Raw genomic sequence first — 25,236 nt, 5'->3', positions numbered from 1 at the left:
GAAAGGCAATATCACTTCGAAGGCAACATATGCGGTACTACTTCCATCGTTGGATACTGTGGACGAAGCTAGCGGAATAATTGCTTGTAGAAGCCGTGTCGATGATTCGCTTTTCCTTTAGAGACGTCTACCCGTTTAATCAAGAACTCCGCTGTGCTTGACCACGATATCTTTCTCATAACGAATTTCACAGACATCTAGTCGAGTGCCTGCGGTTCACTTGAAGGAACTAGATCTCTGCCGACCTCAGCAAGATTACTGCGGCTTGCGCAGATATGCGCAGTGAAACTTGGCGAAAGAAGGACTCCTCGTGGGCTGTCGAGGTTGTTGACCGCAGTCTGCTGATTCACCTGGCATCTGAGACCGGGTCTGAAAGGGTGACAGATAGAGGAGAAAGCGTGAAAGAAAGGTGAGAGTCACAGCGTCGGGACAGTAAGACGCGGGCTCAAGAATCATCGCCACAGCAAGCGCGGACATGTTTGCACACGCAGAAACGGTCTCAACGTCTGGCTTTTCACCGAGCCAAAGCGACGCCACTGTACCTTCGTGAGTATATTCTCGTTTTGCGCGTCATTCTTGTGATTTAACGGCGACGGGTGTTGTGAACACATTCACGTTTTTGGCGCGATATTTGCAAACTTTTAACTCGCATTTCTTGAACTACCTGTACATATATATATTCTTTAAGGTTCCCGCTGCAAACACCGAAGACCGGGCGACCGGGCGGTGCACATACTGGACAGTCCAATAAAGTTCGTTTGATAGAATATTGGAGCCCGTAATTAACAAACAAATTTTACGGAACGCTACGCAGCATCTGGAAATCAATGCTGACCTTGTACTTTCATTTGCAGCTTCCGTTGGTCTTGACGAACGCACACCTGTAGGCTACTTTCGAAAGGAATGGTTTGGAGTTTGCTTACTTATGCTACATATATATATATATATATTGTTCGTGCAAATGCTGCCCATCTCCAGTACAGGCAGACCACCGCATACCTTTCCTCTAAGTAACCGTTTTAAGCGCATTGAAAGTACTGACCGGCTAGGGAAGGGGGTGTATGATTAAACACAGGTTCCGCTTGATACACCAGTCGGACCCAGTAGTCACCAGTTATCAGATACTTCAAATGTTCAATATTTTTTGGCATGTGAAGCACTAGCGTGGACACCGAACATTTTGTTTAATTCATCAATCTGCCAAGATAATGATGATTCGAACTGTAGGACGAGAGTATGCGTCGTGACCAATTATGTTGAGCAACGATTACGCGCGAGCTGTATAGGTTTGAATATGACGCGTTGTCACGCAACAAGTAGCTTTCCCGTTGAACAGACAATGTCATTGTTCGCATGGCCGCCGCCGCCGTGCTGTCCCGGTATAGATGGCGCATGCGCGGAGAGTGCGTGGAGGTTTAGAAGGCCTCGAGAGGCGCCCGCAGTGCATTTGGTTGCAACAACGACGAAGCCAAGTGGACGCGACGTCACGCTCTGCCTTATAACGGAGCCATGCCGGAGCTTTGCCAGCGCTCTGGCTTCCGCTGCTGGCATGAGTGTCGCGTGGTACGGCACCCCGGTGCATACACGCACTGGCCCGAGAGCCGTTCCCGCCGTGCAGCAGCAGTTGCCTCACGTGTTGCGTCGTGCCACGTAATCCGCGCCTTGTTAGAACGTCCACCGTGTGAGATGCTCGAGCGCAACGCTAAAACCTTGTACGGTCGCTCTGAAAGCTTCGCGATGCGCGCGAAGCTGCGAGTTTTTCTTTTCGTTTCGTTTTGCTTTTCGTTTTTACGGAGTGATAGTTCGACGCGCTTATGTTTTCGGCATAACTAGACTTTCATTCGATACGTGCATCTAATTACTCAGTCAAATCTAATCTTAGTTACGTCCGACTGGAGAAACAAAGAGAGAAAGTTAACGCTTTGTTGTGGACAGCACCTCGACCTAATTGGGTAAGGAAGCGACCAATTACTCCTCATTACTCCACCCCTACTCCCCCCCACTCTCCTCTACACTCCTAAAGATATTTCTGGCTAGGCCGTTGCATGTCGGCTTCTCTGTACGGGGAGAAGAGTGAATAGAAAGGGAGGAGAGGAGCACAAAGGCAAACCGCTTATGCCTCAGGAACTTGATCAGTGATCAGCGCAATTTTAGCGTTCTGCGCGGAGTTCCTTTAGAAAGACTGTCTGGAATTTTCCGTTCTGATAGTGGACGATTGTCCAACGTCTGTCAAGTGCGCGCAGAAATGTGAAGTTCTCATACGGGAGTCTCCCTTAGTACAGTCACTGCATATGGAAGCGGCATATTCACGAACGCGGCTAAAGGTACACGATAATCTGTCTTTCTCTACATTTTTTTTTGTGTATAGCTAAGAGTGCTTCCATTCAACCATGCTTATTGATTCGTTTTAATATCACAAGGTTATGAGAGACACAGTAGTTGTGAGACTCCGGGTTGGCTTAGACGACCAGTACCTGTTGAACTCATGCCGGAATGCCGACACCAGGCCACCTTTAATTTCACGCTTCCGTTTCAGATCAAGAAGCGTGCCGCTGTCCTACACTCTTTACGAACCAGAGGACGGCGAGTCACCGAAAGCGCCCCCTGTTATAGTCCTGGATGCTATCTTCGGTGTCAGAAGTGGTTGGAGCGAGCTTTCGCAAGCCATTGCCAGTCAGACAGGACGAAATGCAAGTTTGGTGCTTCAGTTGACCTCATGATTCAGTATTTCTTCATTTGTGTTTGTGTGTGTGTGTTTCTTTACTGTTAAATATGCGTGTCTCCTAGATAAAGCGTTTCGAATTTACAGCCTTACTTGTGCATGCACTTGCAATATTGTTCATCTATAAGTTAATTATCTTTTCTCAGAACAATAATACGGCATACACTTACCCTACGTGTTATTATGTGTTTTCTTGCCTGAACAGTGCTCATTCTCTTTCTTTCCCTCTATTTCTATTCCTCTTCCTCCTTTCCCTTGCAGTGCAGGGTAGCAAACCGGAAGTTCATCTGGTTGACCTCTCTGTTTGCCCTCTCTCTTTTCTTGCCTCAAGGAAAATATTTGATTAACATCTGAATGATCCTGCACGTGAGGACGCATAGAGAGATACAACATTAATGGCAGAAAGCTGGAGAGGTCGGGCTGAGTGAAGTGCCTCCAGCCTGCCACTCCATTAGGGGTAAGCGGGTTTGAGGGAACAACTGAGAACATAAAAAATAACTTTCACACCATTTCGTATCCTACGGCGAAATGTTCTAGCTAGCTAAGAAAAAAATTGAAACTGAGATCTGGTGCGAAGGAATGCCTTTATTTCTGCACGCTTTCTCGCATTTTCGATTTTTTTTTTTTTACTTTATGAACTGACCGTCTCACATCATATGGAAGTTTGAGGCAACCGCAGTTAAATTTGTGCACCTGAATGGATGCAGCCGCACTAGTTTCTCGGGTTGTTCAGCCTCGTTGGAAACTCCGAACACGCGGAATGCTATTTTCGAAGCGACGGACCGCGACACGCCGACATGTTCTTAGTAAACAACTGCACACGACGTCAGTATTCACTTTCTTCCACGACAGATGGCTAGAGGAGGCTAATCTACATTCTGTGTGACGTCATACCATAGGCCCATCGCTAAACCTAATAAAAAAACGAGGAGGTCGTGTTTGCGATGTCATACTCCGTGAAATAGTGAGCAGCTCGATGTGTGGGTTAACGGACGGCTGTGTCAACGGGCGGGTGCATGGATGGATGGCTTAGCCGGACCGTCCGTTGGCTAAGTCAACCGAAGAAGAGTTCGCGGCCGATTCTGACCGGTCGATGCCATTCGCAGGTGTACACCGTGGACGCGCGCAACCATGGGGACAGCCCGCACACCTCCGACATGGACTACGCGCTCATGGCTGCCGATATGGAGCTCTTCATGCGCGAGCACGGGCTGCCGAAGGCGGCCTTCGTCGGACACAGCATGGGCGGCCGGACGGTGATGCGTCTCGCCCTCAAAACGGTCAGTGCGCATGCTCGACCACCCAACACTGCAGGGATGAAAACTGACGTCTCCGCGGCAATCTGCTTTTAGAAGCATAGACGGGTTAAACTTCTATGTAATCTACACACACACACACACACACACACACACACACACACACACACACACACACACATATATATATATATATATATATATATATATATATATATATATATATATATATTGCGCAACAATATATATTGTTGCATCTGGGTCGCAAGCCCCAAGGGTAACGTTGGCCTGGCGGCCTGGGGCACAGCTGGAAGCATCCGAAGGTCCTGGCAAAGGATGAGTCGACTGCTAACAGAACAACTTGTTTATTCTAGCATCGCAAAAGAGCGGCCGGTCAGGTCGACCGAAGTGGAGAAACGGGAGACCACGTTACTCGACTGAAGAAATCGAAGCTTCTCTCGGCGTCCGGGGGCAGCTGCTTTTATACTCTCGGAGTCGAGGGCAAGAAGGAACGGCTTGAAAGAGGCGCACGGACACGTTGTGACAAGAAGTGACGTAGCCGCCGGGCCGGCGCCGGTCAGACCTCCTCGCTTCACAGTTGGGCAGCTCCTCTCCCCGGCTGCCGCGCTTTGACAAGCGTGGGCAGCAACACACACACACACACACACACACACGCACACGCACACGCACACGCACACACATACACACACACACACGCACGCACGCACGCACACACACACACACACACACACACACACACACACGCACACGCACATGCACGCGCACGCACACACACACACATACACACACACACACGCACACACACACACAGGAAGACACGTGGCATTGTAACATGCCTGGACGCGCTTGGCAGGAAGCGTTGCGGCAGCGCTGAACTGGCCAAAATGTCCGCCGCTGTGAACGAAGCCCCGGCGTCCGTTGCATCCGCGCCGGCTATACCGCACGTCGGAGGCGAAACGTAACAATATTCATATATATATATATATATATATATATATATATATATATATATATAAACGCAGGTGAAGCGGGCGACTATATATACAAATTGGTTGGGTGGATGATATATAAGCAGCCTTTGATGTCATCATGCAGGAAATATATATATATATATATATATATATTTCCTGCATGATGACATCAAAGGCTGCTTATATATCATCCACCCAATTTGTACATATAGTCGCGCGCTTCACCTGCGTTTACAAACACCGTGGACGACGGAACAAAGAGGAGGTCACACAAGCGCGCTGTTGGTGCAGTGTATCACTGAAAATTCAACGGAATTGCAGAGTGGCGGCTAAAAGGACGGAGCACAACAAAGCGAAAGAATCAAGACTTCTGGATGGGAGCTTCGCTACTTAACCAAAGCGCCGTGCTAGCCTTGCTAGGTCGTTTACCATGGTTGCTTACACATGGTTGCCAGTTAGAGATGGGTCGCTTAGGGGCGAGCAGGACCTTTCGAGCCGCTCTTCTTAAAGAGCGATCGAGCCTTGGTTCAGTAAAAGTGAGCGGCGGTTCTTTTGGAGAGAGGAAGCCGGTTCCCCCGTTCAGTGAGACGTGCCGAACCGTTCCGTTAGAGCCGGGTTTTCGGCTGGGTTTCGCGGTTTCGTTACCTCGCCGACGAGTGGTGGCCGGCCGTGGGCACACTCGCGCTACTCATACTACCTCGTTGTATGCGGCGTGCGTGGCAGTCCCTTTGGTTTTTTGTTCGTCCTATAGTACGTGGCACCCGATGCAACCGAAGGGAGAAAGAAATAAGGTAGCCTTGATTGGTTAAAGGATGGCGCTGTTGGTTGCCTGCTGCTGTTCGAACGACGTCTCACGACTCTCGTCGATCGCGCATCGTCCGCTGGTGCAAAAGCACTTCGAAGACGAACTATTCCGTCTGTTTAAAGACAACAGGTGAACTTACAGATTACGTCCTGGTCTTCATTTGGGCTAATTAGCGTAGTCATGAAAATGTTGCCCTCTGTACATTTTCTGAGCCTGTATCATTAGCACGTCAATAAAACAAGGTCAATGATCTGTTGTGTTGCAATGTGACTTTTTTTTAGTTTTTATTTAAAAAATTGTCCTGGCGCATGATGGCATGATCACTAGTACCGCGCGTGCGCTCAAAAAAGAAAAGGAAGAAAAAAAAAAAGAAAGACGAAGGGTACGCGCGGCAGGGAGGGCGAGCCGGCATAAAAAAGAAAACGAGACAAGGTGGAGGCGCTGCGCGGAGTAAGACAGGTTGCAGATTTAAGTGAAGCGGTGAGCGGTTCAAATGAACCGGTTCATTTCAGTTGAGCTGAGCCGTTCCGAGCCACTCACCGAAGTGAGCCATTTTGCCGAACTCTATTTCCAAATCTTTGGCAATAGATCAAAGACATCGTCACAGGTGTCGCCATCCAACGACATTTCCTTCAGACTGAAAGCTATCGCGCGAAATGCAAAAGGCGTGGCCAGAGAAGGCCTTTGACGCGATGACCGCGCAGCGCAAGGATATTATAGTCAAAGGGTGGAGAGATTTGGATAATGATGGACGAACGATTGTGCCCTATGCCTGATGAACATTGTCGGTATCAAAGAAAAGAAGGACTGCAAATACGCGAACATGAAGGAAAAAAAAGATACATTCAATGCGCGAATTCACGGGCGTGCAAACCTTAAAGTCCAATTGGTTGGCTGATAATCTCGGTAAAAAATGTTCAGGTAAGAATATCGCAACCCATCTGCTCAACTTGCAGATGGGTCAATTTGGGCAAACTGTGAAGAGACCGAATGAATAGAATAAATAACTTTTTTTTTTCCGCTAGCGATATGTATCAACAAGTAGCCGCTATTCCAACCATCTGCTCTGAAACTAAAATCAATTATCGCGTTTTACCCACCAAAACCACGATGTGATTGTTAGGCACGCCCTAGTACGTAGGGGACTCTGGATTAATTTGCACCACCTGGGGTTATTCAAGTTCGCCCAATTCACGGTCACACGAGCGTTTTCAATGCGTTAGCATACTTTGGGTACTTCACGCATATTCTGGGGGCCAACTATCTATCTATGTCTCTAACCGTTTTCCCGCCTACCTGGGTCACTGGGTAGTTTGTGGTGGAATGGGTAGCGCATCGGGCTGCTGTGCTGAGGTAACAGGGTTCGAAACCAACCATCGGACCAACTCGGGTCCAATGTGTACATACGTGCCGCTCTTCAAGGAACCTTTCACTCCGACGCATTACCATGCTGCGGCACAACTGCACTGGGTATGTGTCGCTTTTCAATGAACGCCTTTCACGCCAACGCTTTAGCAAGTGCGCCATGAATGCACTGGGTATGTGGCACTCTTCAATGAACCTCTCACCAACTTGGGTCACTATAGTACGTGCCACTGAGTGCGCGGCAAGCGAGGGAACTATTAGCGTTTGCAGGCACTGGCGTGTCACGCTGCTCATCTCGGAGGCCACACGCTGACTTCTCGGCAGTGCCACTAGATGGCGCGGCATGTCCAGAAAGAAGCATCCATCCATCCATCCATTGGTGGAAGAAAAGTAGGGAAACGACAAAATACGGAGACGTACGAAAGCACAGTTCGCAATAGGGGATCAGAAAATTTGGGCGTGGTAGTTCATAGTGTTTTTTTTTCATTGTTTAACCTAGGTAGGACATTAGGCAGTATAATAGCAAGAGCTTGGTGGCGCAACCCACCGCCCCAATCCAAAGGGGACGCTCATAACATCCATCCGTCCATCCAAGCGCGAGAGAGGAGCCCGGTTGCTGCATGACGTGTTTCTCAGCGTTCGCACGCACCGGCGCGCCACGCATTTCGGAGGCCACGCAGAGGCTTCGCGGCGGCGGCGGCGGCGCTAGATAGCAAAGAGTGTTCTTAACGAGGCGCGAAAGATGAATCTCGCTTGATGCTGGGCTAGCTGGGATTAGAGATGCAAGCGGATGAAAAAGAAACATTCAAAATTTCGAAAAGAACGTGTTTTCTTGATTTTTTTTTTTTACCAGGATAAAATCGGTGAAAAAATTAAAATAAGGACAGAGGTTCCCCGCGGAATTCTTCTGTCGCGATGCGAATCCTTTCGACGTATCTGAAGGTTTGGTCAAAAGAAGGAGTCTGGGAGTCTGCGAAGCACCTGGATCTATCCGCGGGCTGGCAAGGACTTTGCTTCAACCAACCCATGAGCTCCCTCGCTTATCGCATATTGCGCGTTCCTCCTTCTTCTGCGGCATGTGAAAGAAACTGGTCCGAGTTTGCAAATGTGCATACCAAGCTACGCAACAGGCTCGCAGGGGATCACGTGCAAAAGCTTGTGTTCGTGCACTCGAACCTCAATGTCTGGAAGGCTTCGTCCACTGCACAGCCTATATAGCGTCAAGCGGAAATTAATCGGACACCTTTGATACAAATGTTGGTCTTGACGCGTTCCTGTGAAATCAATGCCTTGATGTGAAATCGTGCCTAGATTTTCAACCCGGAAGCTCATTTCTCAGTTTTTCGTATTGTTTTGAAAAAAAGAAAGACACGTGAAACAAACCAGTTTCTTATTTTCACACCCTTCAAAATTTCATGAAATTTTGAATCTCTGGTTGGTAAACGATGACTGGTGGGAAATAGATATGCAGCAACAGCAGAAGGAAGACGAGAAGCCTATTTCTTTCTCTTCTTCCTTCCGTGGTTGTTGCGCGTCTATTTCACACCGGGTGTCAATTAACGCTTAGAATGTGACTCCGTGTTTGTTTTAACTGTTTTGTATTATTTGATTGAATTAATTGATTGACTTGTGCTTAATGGCATAAACTGCAGAACGTACCCTTATGTTGCTGTTTATTTTATATATTGATTGTATATACCTGTAAGTACGCTTTCTAATTGTGCCTCATTGTCGGAACGCATCTCGCATCACGCTGAGAGAGCGGGGGAAAAAAAACGTGGAAGGAAGGTCTGGTGGCGACGCAGCCTTGAAGTTGCCGCACCACCTCGCCGTGACGTCACGGATTTTAACAGTGTCTGAATTCTCGGTTCTAGTTATATATTTATTTTTCTTCTCCAACCTAATTGATTTTTCATTGGTGAAGATGGAGTACATGGTATAGTACAGGTGCAAATGATTGAACATCGCAAATTTTGAGAAGTTCTACTGTGTCAGAAATGCCCACCCGCCGTGCTTGCTTATTCGCTTTGGTGTGCGCTGCTGAGCACGAGGTCGCAGGATCGAACCCCGGTCGCACTTTGATGGGGGCGAAATGCAAGAACGCCCGTGTACCGTGCTTTGGGTTCTTGAACCACTGTTTATGGAAGTGGAGAAACGCATTTGAAGAAGTACTTCAATGCGTTCAGCAGAAGCGGAGTTACTGGCAACCAAACATGCCCTTCGCGGTGCTTCCGCTCCTTCTTCAATTGTCCCTGTGTCTTAGCGCAGTAACTCCAGTATTACAATATGAGCTTCCAATAAGTTCCTCTGTTAGAGGTCTTCGGTCAAAGCGCGCTATCGCGATTGCGAGTGATCGTCTCTGTAGACTATAGCGAGGACAGTCGCAGAGAAGGTGTTGAAGAGTCGCCTCGTCGCCATCACAAGCCACCGCAGCAGAGGGCGACGAGGGCACTGTTGCAGTTTTTAAAGGCAACAGAATTGGACAGGCGGCTGTAGCCTGAACAGATGTTTATACTGCTGCAAATGCTACTGCGCTGTGAGGTGGCAGTATGCGGCGACAGTGACCGACTGTGATTGTATGTCTATGCTCCTTTCTTTCTTTATCTCTACTTTGTTATCACTTTACCTCCCCCTCCCCTCTCTCCCCAGCGTAGGGTAGCAAACCGGGTCTTCCCCTCTCGATAACCTCCCTGCCTTTCCCCTTTCCTCTGCCTCTCTATGGACTTCCAACTAACCCAACTTGCCGCTGTATTCTTCAATGTCTTGCACTGCGAAGGCTACGGGGAAGCGGGGTGTGCCCAAAGCGCCCCGCCTACGGAACGTAGCCGTAGCGCACAGTTCAAATTTGATTTTGGATGTTAGCGTTTACAGACGCCACTATTGACCCTTTTCATGGCGATCTCGTGGGCGCTGCATTGCTTGATCACGTGGTACCGCGTCCATTGCTTGCCTCAGCTGCCTCCGTTGCCTCTGTGTTTACAATGGATAAACATGACGCCAGTGCGGCTCTGCAAACCTATGTTTCGCCGGATATCGTAAATGGTGACTGAGTGGTCGACACGCGAAGCTTTGGCTACATCATCAAAGCATATGTAAGCGCTTTCGGAGCTCATTACGCTTTGTCGAAACTGCGCGAGCACTGTATACGATGCTTGTAATAAAAGCGGGACTAAAAGTGTATTCCAAGCTACCCTAACTCACCGCTTATGAATTGAATCAGTTCAGTGTGTTTAGTTCTTCGTTCTTTATTCCGCAAATAGATTTAGGCAGAGGCTTGTCAGGTTTCTGACTCAGTAAAGTTCTCCGGGTGGTCACTATTTGATTGTTTATTTTCTGCCTAATCGCTATTCGGTGTGCTCAGTTGCAATATATTTGTTCTTGCTGATCACAAGGCTTGTAACGTAGATGTGATGTACGTTGTAAAAGCTTGTAGCAAATACGTATTATTGCTAGTCACTCGCTTACTGTGTGAACCGCTACGAAACGTTCAGCCACTTCAGCTTCCAACATTGGTGTGCTGTCGGTATAACCGCCGTCACCCATGCTTCGACGCATTGATTCAAGTGTGCGTCCCTTCACTTATTCTTGACACGTTGGTGATACAGCGGGCGTAAGTATGTGTGTGTGTGTGTGTGTGTGTGTGTGTGTGTGTGTGTGTGTGTGTGTGTGTGTGTGTGTGTGTGTGTGTGTGTGTGTGTGTGTGTGTGTGTGTGTGTGTGTGTGTGTGTGTGTGTGCGTGCGAGAGAGAGAGAGAGAAACTTACTATGTAATTTAAGAGGCGGCGGTAATCCCTTTGTCACCGTATAACGAGCGGCACTTATTCGTGCAGACGATCCGGAGTTGAGGTCCTTTTCTAGGAGGTTATAGTACAACGCTGGCGGTCGAGTGAAATTTTTTATCCACAAGGGAAACCGCGCAACTCGAAGAGCCGGCAACGCAGGCAGTCCTTATGCAGCAGCGGTCCGTGAGATTGGTGCACACAGGTTCATTCCATTCCGTTCCTTAATAATAGGCCAGTCACAATTTTTGCAGCCAACTACAGCACACGTCTTCACTCCACCGCTTCATATTTTGCAGCGTGAATGGAGAACAGTGCGTTAGCGAAAACCCAATTGTATTTCCGACAGCTGATCGCGCAGAAGCAGGGCAGAAGAGGTAACGCTTTCGCTGAGGCAACGTGCGGCGCACCGACGCAAGCGCCATCTCGTTTTTATAGAGCAAACTGCTTCGCGAAAAGGGTGAATGCTTCCGATATTGGCGCCTACGACGCGCCAGACGGAAGCCGAGAGTTGTCCTCAGCACGCCGCAGTGCGCTTAACCACTGGACCCGTCGCGGCACCCCGCGGTGGCCGTGGTATCTAAGCTACGTAGCACACCGTAGCTACATGCAACTGTAGCGCGTACGCCCAGCGTTTGCTTTGTGCACGACAGGGCTTGAGTGCGCGCTCCCGTTCATATGCTCCATAGAGTTTCGTACAAGAGTTACTAGGGGGAATTCTGGCGCTAGTGCCGACTGGAGCTGCAATGGGAGCGGTTGCGCCAGCGTGGGAATTATGAGAAGTACATGGATTTGCCTAAACTTCGTCCTTTTGGCTTCAAAAGTTGGAAACCAGAAGGACGGCTTCGTGTCTTCGTAAACTCATCATTTTCAACAATGTACTGCGTAACAAATCATTAAATAAACTTTATTAAAATTATCCGACAGCAGGATTAGAACACGGTGCCTCTATGCAGAAGCCTGATATTGAAACCATTAAGCCACGGACGCTTTTTTTTTTCCTTTATTGCCTCGCTTGACACAGAGTTTACGAGTTCAGAAGAACAGAATAACAAGATCATATAGTACCAGCTGACCGTTCTCGGTATTAAGCCACGGACGCATGCATCGATAGGCGATGTGAAACGCCCTTATGCATTTATCGCGGGCATGCCAGTGCCTTGAGACGCTTGGCGCGTTTCGATTTGGCCACTTCGACAAGGTCAATCGTGGCAATTAGTAGCGATTGTGCGTTTTCGCAGCGTCGTGTGCACTTCGAAGAGTATAGATTGCTCTGAAATTTATGACAGTGAGGACATATAAAGCACAATAAACAAAACCTCAAGAACGTCTGAATCCTCAAGCATGAAGATCAGACAAATCCATGCACTTCCCATCATTCCCATGGTGGTTCAACGACTACAGCGCCAGAGTTACCTCTACTGTATTAAGTCGTGAGCCTTTAGTGGTTCATGAGCGTCCGTGCACAGTCCGTGGTGGACGCAGAAAAGCGGCGATCAATCACGTGATACACGGCGGCGTCCCGTTCGCAGAACACTTCAGACAACAGCAACACAGGCAGTCGTAGATAGGCTTTCGCCTATCGCAGTTTAGCTCAGCAAAGTGCCCATATATATTTTGTGGGAAACTCTACAATATGCTCCAATTTGGCCGTGCCAGGTGGTGCGGACCGGCTTCCTCCTGCACTAGCTTGACCGACGGATAGTAGGCACATCCGACTTGCGCATTTTGAAGCGCTAACAATAAGTCTGCCAATGTGTCTAACCAGGAGCGGCCATGAGTCAGCGCGCGTGTGGTTGGGCTTCTATAAGTTTCACGTGGTTCAAGGCTAGCTGAGCGTTCAAAACTAGTGGAAATTAGCGAGACCCGACAGCTACGACGCCGATGAGCAGGGTGGCCAAGGTTTAATTCCTACGCAGCCGCGGCCGATCGTGAGCAGACGATATAGTCGGCTTCTTCCGGAAGCACATCATTATATCGGAATTCGAAAGCAGACTTTCGCTTACATCAGACTGTTTATTAAGCTTCGTCAAAAAAATATACGCAGTAACAGTAGGAAGAAGCGCACTGATCCTGACACCCTTCTCGATTGACTTCAGCTATTGGCCAAGAGTAGCTGCGTATGGGAATCTGCTATATTGCGAAATAAGGCGTCCAGAGAACAGTGAGGAGCAGGCTTCTGTTGAAAAGAGAGCGTTTGAGAGAAAGATGACTTCGCGCTCCGCTTGCGAGCTCCACGCGCCGCGCGCGAGTGCAAAACTTGGCTGAGATGTTCACATGAGCGTATACGCTATCAGCGGGCTGTGTTTTTCATTAAGCCAGAGGGGGGGGGTTCAGGACCTCATTAAGGAACCCCAGGTTGTAAAATTTAATCCAGAGACCTGTGCTACAGCGTGTCTCATGAACATATCTTGGTTTTGGCACCTAGAGCCCCACAATTTAATTTTTTTTTTTTCGCCCACACACGAAAAAATACTTTGGAGTCAGTGAAGTCGCAATGATGTGTCGACGTTGAGGTTTCCGCTCGTAGTTCAAGGAATTAAAGCTTGCCCTTCACTTTCGGATCTAGTAATGAACCTCTTACCGCGAAATTGCCGCATATAATGGAGGGGACAGGCTTCCCAACATTTTCTCCTGCCCCCACCCCTACCCACCTTTCCCCATTCATCCCGTCGCGTGCTTCCTACTGCCATAGAGTGCCATGTGATGTAGCGCCCTCCAGCACCTCCAAAGGAACTGGAGAACCACGCCCTGTCCCTTAGCAGAAAAATAACGGCACCGCTCTTTCAGGTCGAAGCAGCCTGACACAATCGCAGATTTGTGCAGCGCGATCGCCAAGCGGGTCAAGTGAACCAGTTATCAAAGATTTTACCCCTGTGTGCGCACTGAAGGGAAGAAAGGAGAGGGGAGAGATCGTAACAAGGAACCTCTCAGTTTTTTTGTTCAAGCCCGCTAAAGGGGTCGAAATTCTTTCTCGTGGCGTCTTGATGACGTTCAAAAGACAGGTAATTTTAGGAACAGCGCCCTGTGCGTTGGTAAGTTAACTGAGTGCGCCGGATAGTCCCTGTTAAGTCTGCAGTGAAGCCCCGCCCACTCCCTCATTACCGCCAGCCACTGTTCTTCCGCGAGGCTGCAGTGTAAGTAGTTCGTATGGGTCAAGCTTTCCCTGTCACCTAAATAAGGCAGTAACCACAAAAATAGAATTATACGCGCGTAATTTTAGACGTTTTCACTCCTCTGTTATAGTGAAATGGTGAAAGCCTCATTCTTTATTGAACTGAAATAAAACACTTGCTTTGCTGCAACTTATTGTCAAGTTTCGCTTCACTGGGCAGTGAAGTTTCATTAGTAAACGGGCTCAGCAGTGAAATAAACTGTTCCGCGAACTCTTGAAAAGTGAAATTCTCAGACATACACTTTGTCCATTGCACACCTCATCGCTTCCGCCGATGACTGAAGAACAGCAGATGCTCCGGAGGTATCAAGTACAACGCCATTTTGAAAAGGTCGCTTGACGACGATTATGTTTACTTCTGTGATTGGCTGGCGGAGTAAGACAATCCCGCGCGGTCCGCGTTCCTTGGTTGCCAACTGCTGCTTCTTTAAGTTGTATCCTTTCGTTTCATTTCCGAATAAATGTTCTTTTTTTTTAATTCTGCTCTATTTGGTTTGAGATGTGTAGGAAGTTTGCAGCTATCTAATGCCGGCACTTACGCTAACGTAAATTGCTCAAGTCGATGTAGCTTGTGGGGGGAAGAAGGTATTGGGGCTGCCCGCTTTTGCTCACCACCATGTTCTAGCTGGTTACTGTCGATTTCCCGTGCTCTCACTCGCATGGTGCAGCCATCCTTGGTCGAGCGAATAGTGGTCGTGGACGTCGGCCCTTCTTCAGTACCAGCCATCGTGGGGAACTACCTGATACCGCAGCAGCTGGACGCCATGGACGCCGTGCTACCACTACTCTCTGCGGACTTGAGTGTCGAGGAGGCCCACCGAGAGGCTGACCGCATGCTCGCCGGCAAGGCGACCCTCGAGGTTTGCTCTCTCTCTCTATGGCGATCGCGACTTTTGTCGCACAGTAATTAGGAAACGACGATTATCCACTTATCGTTCAATAACTTCACAGTTAAGCGAGTGGTTCTTTAATGAAAACGCAGAATGGAAGAACCGCTGCCGTTTCCATAAACAATAATTAACCTCGTCATTGAACATGCATGTGTGAGTGCACAGCGTGAACTTCTCTCCTCCTCCTCAATTCGAATTCTTCTTTCTCCTTTTCCACGTGCATTGCAGCCAACCGGGATCTGACTGGTTAACCTCCCTTCCCTTATCACTCCTATCTCTTTCACTCTCTCAGCCACGCACACCAACTATGCGGAAAAAATTCTGTAATTACATATCTTTAAATTATACCCGTGCGTATCCCGGACTGTAACCTTAGCGGATGAAAAAAAAGAACAAAAGAACCAAGCGCTACCTTTCTGTGAAGGAAGCGCAAACCTGTAGGTTAGCCGTGGGGCGTCATACGTCGGTATGTCCTGCCGCTGCTGGTGACCCCCATCTCAGATTAGCCCTTCGGTTATTTTTTTTTTTCGCAAGGACTATGCCTTTCCAAAGAAATTCCGGGCTTAAAAATTCATTTCTCATTTTTATGCGGGTAATAGTCACACTCCGAAGTTCGCCCTGAATTTTCGAAAACTATTTATAGCATTTTATAGTGTAGTACTGTATAGTATAATATGGTATAGTACAGTTATAGTATAGTGTTGTACAATACACTAGGTTGCAGTAAAGGTTATTGTAGTGCAGCATATTACATTATAATGCATAGACAATGCAGTAGAGTGTATAGTACATTATGTAGTACATTGTTTCGTAACCAGCGTATGATTATTGTAAAAAGTCAAAGGATTAGAACTTGACCGGCAGCTTACTCCAGGAGAGGCGCAATAGGTCTAGAGACGGCTCATACTTGAAATGCTCCAACCGCGAAAGCCCATAGTTGAGCGTCTCTTCGAAAGTAGCCCCGTGGTCGGACCCATTTCCCAGAAGGATTGTGTACAATCCTTCTATAGAAGGACTACAATTTTAGCGAGTCGGAAAAAACGGACTCGTTATAAACGACGAGCGAAAGAGCGAACGTCACACGCGTCGTTGTCGCCTTGTCGCCTTGTCGATGTCTTGTTTCTATATTGCGCATCGTTTGCAATGTCCTCGAAGGTTGGCACCGCGAGCCTTTTGCTTGCCCAGGGAACGAATTCAGTACTGCGCGCACCTATACGCAAACCGGCCGCGATAGCTTATAGTGACCGTGGCGTTGCACAGCTGGGCACGATCGAGGTGGCGGGTTCGATACCTGTCGCAGCGACAGCTTCTGATGGGGGGTGAAATGCTGAAAAAAAGAAAGAAAAGGAATACGTCCGTGTACCGTGCGTTGGGCGCACGTTATATAGCACCCCGGTTGGTCAAAAGTAATTCGGGAGCCCCCTGCTACGGCATGCCTCATAATCAGATCATGGTTTTGGCACGTAGAACTTCAATATATATATATATATATATATATATATAACAGGTGTTTATTTTGTAATAGCGACCTCGCCCAAAGCGTAGATGTCGAGTGCTTGGCTTTCAACTTGTTGCAGTAGTAATAATCGTGCAGTGTAAAGTGCGTAGGCTTATCATTTTTTTGTTTCGTTGTTGCGTAAGTTTTTGAGCGTAACTGTTGAACACATGAATTGATCGGCTATGTGCTGGCGATCTAGCAGTGCCGAAAGAGCGTGCTTCACGATGGACGAGTGGGCTGCAGGGAATAGCAGCGCGGTCGCCGTATCGCAAGTCAGTCCCAGTCGCCGATAGACTGTACACAAGTCCGTGCGCTCCTGCCCTGCCTTCGGTGTGGAGCGCACGGACTTGTGTACAGTCTATCGGCGACTGGGACTGACTTGCGATACGGCGACCGCGCTGCTATTCCCTGCAGCCCACTCGTCCATCGTGAAGCACGCTCTTTCGGCACTATATAGTCTACTGCAATGCGACGCACTTGAGAGCGCGGCTCTGGGCCCCGCACTCGCATTTTTTTCTTTTTTTTTTTTGCCCTTGCCACGTTCCTCCTGTCTTTCGCTCCTTCATCTTTTTCTCCCCATTCCCCCTTCCCCGTGCAGTGCTGTTGAGGTGTCCTCCTGTGAGGGACAGTTACGGCGCTGCACTCATCTCTTCCGTCTCCTTTTCAAAAATCGCTTCACACACAAACCAGCGAAAGTAGTTAATCGACACTAAACCGTGGCGTGAGCGGTATATAGACGCTGGCCGTTGGTAGAAGTTCTGCGAGCGTCTCGGCAGAAGGTGAGTCAGAGCTGGACCTCGAGGACGAAAGTAGCAATCTGGAGTGGGACGTATGATAAGGGTAGCTCGCGAGAGCAGCTTCTGCTGCCTCTCCATTCTGATTCCGTGTGATATATACCACGCATGCAGCGGATAAAGGCGCAGTGCCTTGCATACAATGGACAAAGGGCCTAGTTGCCGATATCGACGGTTCCCGAAGATTATAGTGAGAGCACAGATCACTGAGTGCATGCAAAGAAAGAAACAAGGATCTTTCTTTCTTTCTTTCTTTCTTTCTTTCTTTCTTTCTTTGTGCTCCCAAATTCAACACACACACACGCCGGGAAATAGAACGAGAGGGAGAGAAAATACATTGCCTCCATAGGTGCACCTATGTGTATGTATAGGGTTAAATATAGCGTATCGGCAATGTGCAGTTCGAAATCGTGTAGATTTGACTGGAGGTATCGATTAACGGTGGAAATGAAATGTGAAATTCAGTGAGCAGCAGAATATGCGCACACGAATATAGCACGTACCCGCGACGTCGCCTCCCTACCATTCCGTCTTTCCCGCTTCGTGTTTAACATTGAATATTGATGTGTGTACGTTTGTATGTCTGCTATATTTTATTCGCGGTTGCAAATGCACGCCGTCTCAAGTGGCTAGACGACAGAAAAGAAAGAAAGAAAATTAATTAAATATCTGAAACATGAATGGCACCAACCACCTTGGCGTAAGCAGTTGGGGGGCGCGGAGGGGGGTGAGTTGAAGTTGTATATTGTAAGGTATAGAATTAGGTACGGCGCACTATATTGATGCATGCATATTGACTGTTTCTTGTGGAATACTGAGTGAAGCCTTGCAGGAGAAACTCCACAGTATACCGGAAGGGTCGTGTTTTCGTCTCTTTCTGGTTTAACCCAACATTCGTGTGAACATAGTGAGCTAGTCACTTATATAGGGTGTCATGGCGCAAAAGCAACGAAGGCTACGATGCGCTAACCAAAAAGTTCGTGTGAAGGCTAGACATATACATAAAGAACAGCGAATATCTTTTTTTTAGATGTAGGAACACGTGAAAATAGAAATGAACCGAACATTACTATGCGATCCAGATATCGCGTTTATGACGTCTATTGTTTATTATCTTTGTTCTCGCGGCAGAATGCCTCCATACGCTCGCTCCTGCTGGCCAACTTGCGACGGAACGGGGACCGCTACGAGTGGCGAGTGAACGTGAAGGGGGTGAGGGACAACCTGCAGAAGCTCGTGCGCGCCGAGGACCTCAAGGGCCTCACCTCAGACGTCGACGCGCTGTTCATCTGCGGGGGGCAGTCTCCATACGTCACGTAAGACACGATGATGCGTTACTAATCGAACCCCTTAACACACCTGGGCACTCGTAAAACCTTGCGGAATTGCAACGTAATAAACAGCAGTAAGGCTATTATAGCGCGCCTAAAGCCCCTGCATCCACGCGCCACCGCCGCTGAGGTGGCGCGTGGATGGAGGGGCTTTAAGCGCGGCAAGCGTACAGGAACACTAGGCAAGCGCGATGTGTAGCGACACGTCGGCAGTTTCGAGAAAGCTGGCGGTGATGGCAAATCGGCTATCTGTCCCATTACTGAAACTAACGATAACGTGATGCGAAGCATTTCTCTTGAATCAGGCCACTTTTTCCGTATCTCGGCATTTTCTTGGGTCAATGAGCAGACAGCTAACGCCACCTACAGTCCAGGATGAAAACTAGCCTTCTCTTCGTCGGTGTGTTCTGCGAGCGTCTCCTCGTTCGATGCTCCGTTTTGACCGCTATCGTTATTACCTGTAGCAGAGTCCTTCCATTTTTGGAAGGACTCTGCCTGTAGCAAGAGACGCGAACTACCGTTACTAGCTGAGGCTTTAGTTGCCGGCCGCTCAGCCAAAGCACCATAAGCAAAAATTCAAGAAATTCGTTCGTTCGTTCGTTCGTTCGTTCGTTCGTTCGTTCGTTCGTTCGTTCGTTCGTCCGTCCGTCCGTCCGTCCGTCCGTCCGTTCGTTCGTTCGTTCGTTCGTTCGTTCGTTCGTTCGTTCGTTCGTAAATAGTAAAAAGTAGATAGTAAAGTAGATAGTAAAAACGACAAAACGTGTCTCGGTCCTCCAGGGCTCCACCAGCTCGACGCGCGTCGGCGTGTCGCGCTGCAACGATTCGCGCAATGCTAGATGTAAGATACGGTTGAGTCTGCCTCTTTCTGTAAGTATCGTTGTCGTCGGCGTTTTAGTATACTAGTTCGACTCCCGAACTTCACGTCGTGAATGCGCCGACATTGGTTTGCTGACTGAGATAAGCACGACGCAATCAGCATGAACGATACAACAGGGGCTCAGTATCTAGGCTGCCTTCACCGACCGGTGGCGCAACCTTGCAAACGTGAGCGTTGATTTCGTATGAACCAAAGGGCTAAATACAGTGACGCTTGTCTATATAAGTACACCCTTGCAATTTATTAATAATATCGCGCGAGCGTCGACCGCACGGCATGTCGGCTGCTTCGTAGCGGGGAGGGGCGGAAGGATCGGCGATAGCAAGCGCGGAGGCGCAAGGCGATAGCCAGTTCGAATAATAATAATAATATATGGGGTTTTACGTGCCAAAACCACTTTCTGATTATGAGGCACGCCGTAGTGGAGGACTCCGGAAATTTCGGCCACCTGGGGTTCTTTAACGTGCACCTAAATCTAAGTACACGGGTGTTTTCGCATTTCGCCCCCATCGAAATGCGGCCGCCGTGGCCGGGATTCGATCCCGCGGCCTCGTGCTCAGCAGCCCAACACCATAGCCACTGAGCAACCGCGGCGGGTAGCCAGTTCGAATGTATTCTGCTGAGCTGTTCACTTTGGCAGTGCCCCTCACCGGCACGGGGTCGTTGACAAGACGTGGGATCAACACTCGCACGGTGGTATTAAAATATTGCAAGGGTGTACATTATTATTAAGCGCTGATTACATTTGCCGCAAGTGCTATAGCTATATATAGCGCACGCTCCAACTTCTCTCTCTCTCCTTCTTCTTTTTTCTTTTGCGAGTACACTTGGGAGCAGTCGCTCATTCAGTCGTTTGCTCGTACCTCCATCGGCGTGACACCCACTTCTCTTCCCCCAACGTATAGAGTAGCAAGCCGGGTGCTGGTTTACCTCTCAGCCTCTCCTTCCAGTATTCCTTTTTCTCCGTCGTCCTTAAAACATGTCGCATGACTCGTTGTATTTCACTATGGCTAGTTGACGCTTTCTTTAGCATTCGTTATAGTTGCAGACCGCACTACGAAATTCTCTGATTTGCTTCCCTTTTGTTTCTTACATCTGCGCTCGACAACGAACCAAATCATCACCACCACCGTCTTCATAATCATCTTCTTCTACTGCTTCTTCGGCTTCTTCGTCTATAGCTCCATCAAGAACCTTACTCTGTTTAATCATCTAATGCCCTCTATACGTTCTTATGGGTGCCAGCAGCATGTCTCTCACGACGCTCTGGACGATCGAAGCACGTAAGCTTGACTGCGTGGCAGGATGTATACATTCGAAGGTCGCGCGCTGTAGTTGGGACGTTTCGTTCGTTGAGCACTGTGTAGTATGGTATGAAATCGTTCGTGATTTACTTACTGCAGCTGTAATTTCTACTTCCCTAGTACGTTATTGTTTAGAACACATTGTAGATTGATAAAATAGAAGTTTGGGTAACACTTATTTATTTATTTATTTATTTATTTATTTATTTATTTATTTATTTATTTATTTATATGGTATCTGCTTCTGCCATTACAGGCATTGCAGCAAGGGGTACAATTCAAGCAAAAAAGCACAAAGTAACTTTTCCAAAGCATAAAAAAATCATCTTTAGAAATAATGTTACCAATATCGGGCGAAAGAAAGTTCCAATCTCACATTGGCCATATAAAAATAAAGAAAAAGAAACATTAGTCTCTAAATGGAAACCTCTAAATGGAGTCTAGCATATTTTGTAGTCATGATCTCCTCCTTCGGAGGCATAAGTGGGCGGATTAATATAGTAACTCTCTAGCGATGCTAGTTCTAGAGTAATATACATTATGAAAAAAAAAGAAATTTCCATCTAAGATTTCGGCGGCGTTCTTCCAATTTTTCCCAGCTCAGTGCTTTTTCTTTTTTTTACTCTCCGTCACACTAAATGTCCTACCATATTTACCGAGGAAAAACCGGACTGCACTTGTTCTGCACTGTTTCATATTTGTCTGCGAGTTGAGCAGTGCGTGATCCCAGCGAACACTCTCATAATCGGTTTCACTGAGCACGTGAGCGAAATCGCTTTCATATCAGCCCGGGACCCCTTTACTTAGACGTCCCGGGTCCGAACCACCGCTAGTTGTTGTTGTTGTTGCCTACCGAACATTTGGCTCCTACGCTCTATGGGGGATTCGCCAAGGTTGGTTGTTTGCGGCCACATCGCCGCCGTTCGTCTTCTCCGTTTATGCCCTCGCTACTAATTGCACAGGAAGGGATCGTTCGCGGATGGTTCGGCAACAGTTCCCACCATACACAAACGCAAAAGGATTAAGAAAACAGGTCGACAAAGCCAGTTTGCTGTAACGGGTGTGGAAAGTACCTCGCGTGTTTTTACACAACTATATATAGCACTGCTCGTAACGCTATATATCGTCGACTGCGCCTGCAGAAGTATAATATACGCTGCGTATAGGGCGTCACACGCGGTTTTAATGTCGGACACGTGGCAGGGTCAACGTAAACGACGACGGCTGGAGCAGCTCTGAGTTATATACCTGTAACATGTTTCGTGCCTGCTCCGAAGAGTAATATATAAAGCGGCATTCTTTCTTCTTTTTTTCTTTTCATTTTGCTTCGAAGGAGTTCGCTGTTCTTTTTTTCTGTCCAGAATGCCCCAACCACGCTAGCTGTGGTCGTCGCACCTGTTGTAACGCGAGTAATAAGCATTTCGCCATCTGTAATTTATTATTCAGCAAGCTGAATGCGAAAACAGCTTTATCCAAAACGCCGATTGCCGCAATACATGTACGGCTGATATATATATATATATATATATATATATATATATATATATATATATATATATATATATATATATATATATATATATATATATATATATATATATGGTGTTTCAGCGAACACTTTAAAAACTTTTTAAAGGTTGCCTGTGGCAGATAGTTCAATTCTAGTTGATGAGCCGGTCTACTCGAAGCGGCGGACACTACTTGCACAAAAAATTGAAATGCAAAATTTACTATTTAACAAGAATTCACTAATTAACTTTTTAGCAAGTTACCGCATGACCCGTATTGCAATTTACAAATTCTAGCAGTGGACTTCGCAAGGCGGACCCACGTGGAACGAATTCTCAGGACGACACCAATTTCGAGATATTGATTCCCGAACTTGGCGGCGAAATGTAATGGCGTTCCGGTTACTATATACTTACTATATATATACTTACTATATATATATATATGCGTACCTTTCCGACAGGTTGAAGAGAATGAGCGCGCGATGGTTCAGCTCTCTAGCTTTTTCTCAAGTACTTTATCATCTAAGAAGGAAAGAAAATAAATAAATGAAACGAAAGAAAGAAAGAAAGAAAGAAAGACAAGGCGATAAGTTTAAATTACGCGTGTAGTAGTAGCAGTAGTAGTAGCAGTAGTAGTAGTAGTAGTAGTAGTAGTAGTAGTAGTAGTAGTAGTAGTAGTAGTATTAGTAGTAACAGTAGTAGCATAATAAAGGCGCCTTTAGTTACGCAGTTTTGAATATCCTCTGGACGGCCCATGGTTGATTTAGGAGAGGTACTTGGTCTCTCGAGAATAGAAAGGCTCCTGTCTCTTTGCTATAGTCGGTGACAGCCTTAGAAATAGATTACAAACATGCTCCATCCACAGAAACGCAGTGCGATGGTCCTTTGCCATAGAAAGAGAGCCGAGCCAACTCGAGTCCGCTCACAACTTGGCGACTTTGCTCTGCTATTGTGAGTGCTGGGTTAATTGAAAAATAAAGCTCGTCGTTTGTAGCTAAAATATTATCTTTGGTTGAGCCGTGACATCAGGATCACCCAAAATATTTGCTATTGACGTTCATGTGTCAGCTCGAAACCAGTGGCACAAAAACAGGTCTGTACGAAAGAGACTGCTGTTTTAAAGGGGCACTAAAGCGACACAATAAACCAGTAAGATCGAATAAATTAGTGTTTCAGAACCCTGCAGGCAGTTATTTCAAAACAATGGTTTGATTGTTAGACGAGACAATGAAGGTCAAAGCATCAGTATTTAAATTGCGCGCCGAAACCTCGACGCCGGTACGTCAGTGTGACGTCAGGGATTCCAAAGCATGTTTTCGCATTTGGGCTGCATTGGCCGAGTGAGGGTTCCCGAAACTTGCCATGTTTTATATTCGGTTCCTTTAGAAAACGATGTAGTGAATCTGTGTACCGCTACATAATTAAGTCGGCCCTAGAAGATGCCATCAAAATCTATGACGTCACGACGCGGGAACTTCAAGGGGCGTCGCCACCCGTCTTTCGTTCTTGCGCTTTTTCTGGTTTACCAAGCGTCTTATCGTGGTAAGATTGGTGTTTCTGGTGTCATAGAAAGGTAATTTACCGATGCAGAAGAAATCATTTTTCTCTTTAGTGACCCTTTAATCGTGCCATACCGCTCTTCGTCAGGAAAATGAGTGAACCTTATCGGTTTTATGTAATTTGTGTGCGATTGTGAGCGGGCTGCTGCGGGGTCGGCTCTCTTTCAGAGGTGAAGAATAGGTACACTGCGTTTTTGAGGGTGTAGTTTATTTGTAATTCTAACGTTGTCAACGGCTATATAGTCTAAATATTCAAGGCAGTGCAGTTCGCGCCTACATCACAGCTAGCGGCAGTAAACGATCGACGGCGAGCGTTCTTAACTAATTCATTGCGAGCATTCGCTACAACGCTATAATCATTCTGGGCGAGGTTTCAGGTTCGATTCTCGGTTGCTTCGGTCGCACTCCGACGGGCGAAGATGCACTTGCGCTTAGGTTCGAGTGCGCTTTAAAGTATAACCCAGGTGGTAAAAAAATTAATCAGGAGCCCGTCACTGCGGTACCTCTCACCGCCACTGCGCCTCTTTGGGTCTCTAAATGCACCACTAAGCCGCTAAATGAACGAATCGGAGATTCAGTCAATCAATATATCCATCAATCGTTTTTGTCAATCAATCAGTTTAGTCAATTTGGTAACGAAGGAACAGTGCAACAAAGAAAAGAAAAAAAAATGAATGAATGCATGAACGAGTAAATAACTCAGTCAGTGAATGAACAAACGAACAATCAGTCAACAGAAGAACCCACCCAGGTGCTGGGCAGTCGGTCGCTCGCTCGGTTAACGAAGGAAGGAAGGAAGGAAGGAAGGAAGGAAGGAAGGAAGGAAGGAAGGAATAAATGTTTCAATTCTTTTTTTTTTCTCTCTGCCGTTTCAGGAGCGCCGAGCACGGGGCCATCCGGCGCGCGTTCCCCAACGCCCGCATCGTGACCGTCGAAGGCGCGGGCCACTGGGTCCACCGGGACAGGCCCGCGGTTTTCCTGAACCTGGTCAAAAACTTCGTGCCGCAGCAGGAGTGAATTACGCCTCGGCGATAACCTGTCGCTGTGCAGTGTCGCTTTAATGATTTGCCCAAAAGCCCATTGTGCGCCGATAAGATGAGCAGTGCCTCCTCTTCTATTATTACGTCAGGGTGCGGACACACCGCAGTGTTAGAGAGGACGTTGCTTGGCACATTGCAGTGCAATGATGTTACGGAGGGCATTGCTCGTTTTATCAGCTACAGCTTGGCCTATCGCCCTGAACGCGACGTGTACTGTTCAGGGCACTGCGGTGAAGAGGCTGCTGTATTCGAACTGATCTTCCTCTGCGGGCACTATCATATGCACAAGGAAAGAATAAAAACAGCTTTCTTCCTATATATTAAACATATATACCTCCC

The 25,236-nt window shown here is 47.5% G+C and overlaps 1 protein-coding gene across 2 annotated transcripts; it reads left to right on the top strand.

Moving 5' to 3' along the window:
* Positions 1–432: 432 nt before the first annotated feature.
* On the top strand, positions 433–25,236 carry LOC126546063 (sn-1-specific diacylglycerol lipase ABHD11-like). Of its 2 annotated transcripts, XM_050194140.3 has the most exons (6): positions 433–546; positions 2,537–2,690; positions 3,829–4,002; positions 14,762–14,953; positions 18,407–18,591; positions 24,733–25,236. In XM_050194140.3, the coding sequence occupies exons 1-6, from the start codon at positions 476–478 to the stop codon at positions 24,872–24,874; spliced, it is 918 nt and encodes a 305-aa protein (XP_050050097.3). In that variant the 5' UTR covers positions 433–475; the 3' UTR covers positions 24,875–25,236. The 2 variants fall into 2 exon arrangements, with proteins under 2 accessions (XP_050050097.3, XP_072143289.1); XM_072287188.1 differs by lacking the exon at positions 18,407–18,591.

Source organism: Dermacentor andersoni, chromosome 3, assembly GCF_023375885.2.
Source record: "Dermacentor andersoni chromosome 3, qqDerAnde1_hic_scaffold, whole genome shotgun sequence".
Taxonomy (NCBI): Eukaryota; Metazoa; Arthropoda; class Arachnida; order Ixodida; family Ixodidae; genus Dermacentor; species Dermacentor andersoni.
Note: the sequence above shows the minus strand (reverse complement) of the source record. Positions and strands in the feature narration are given on the sequence as shown.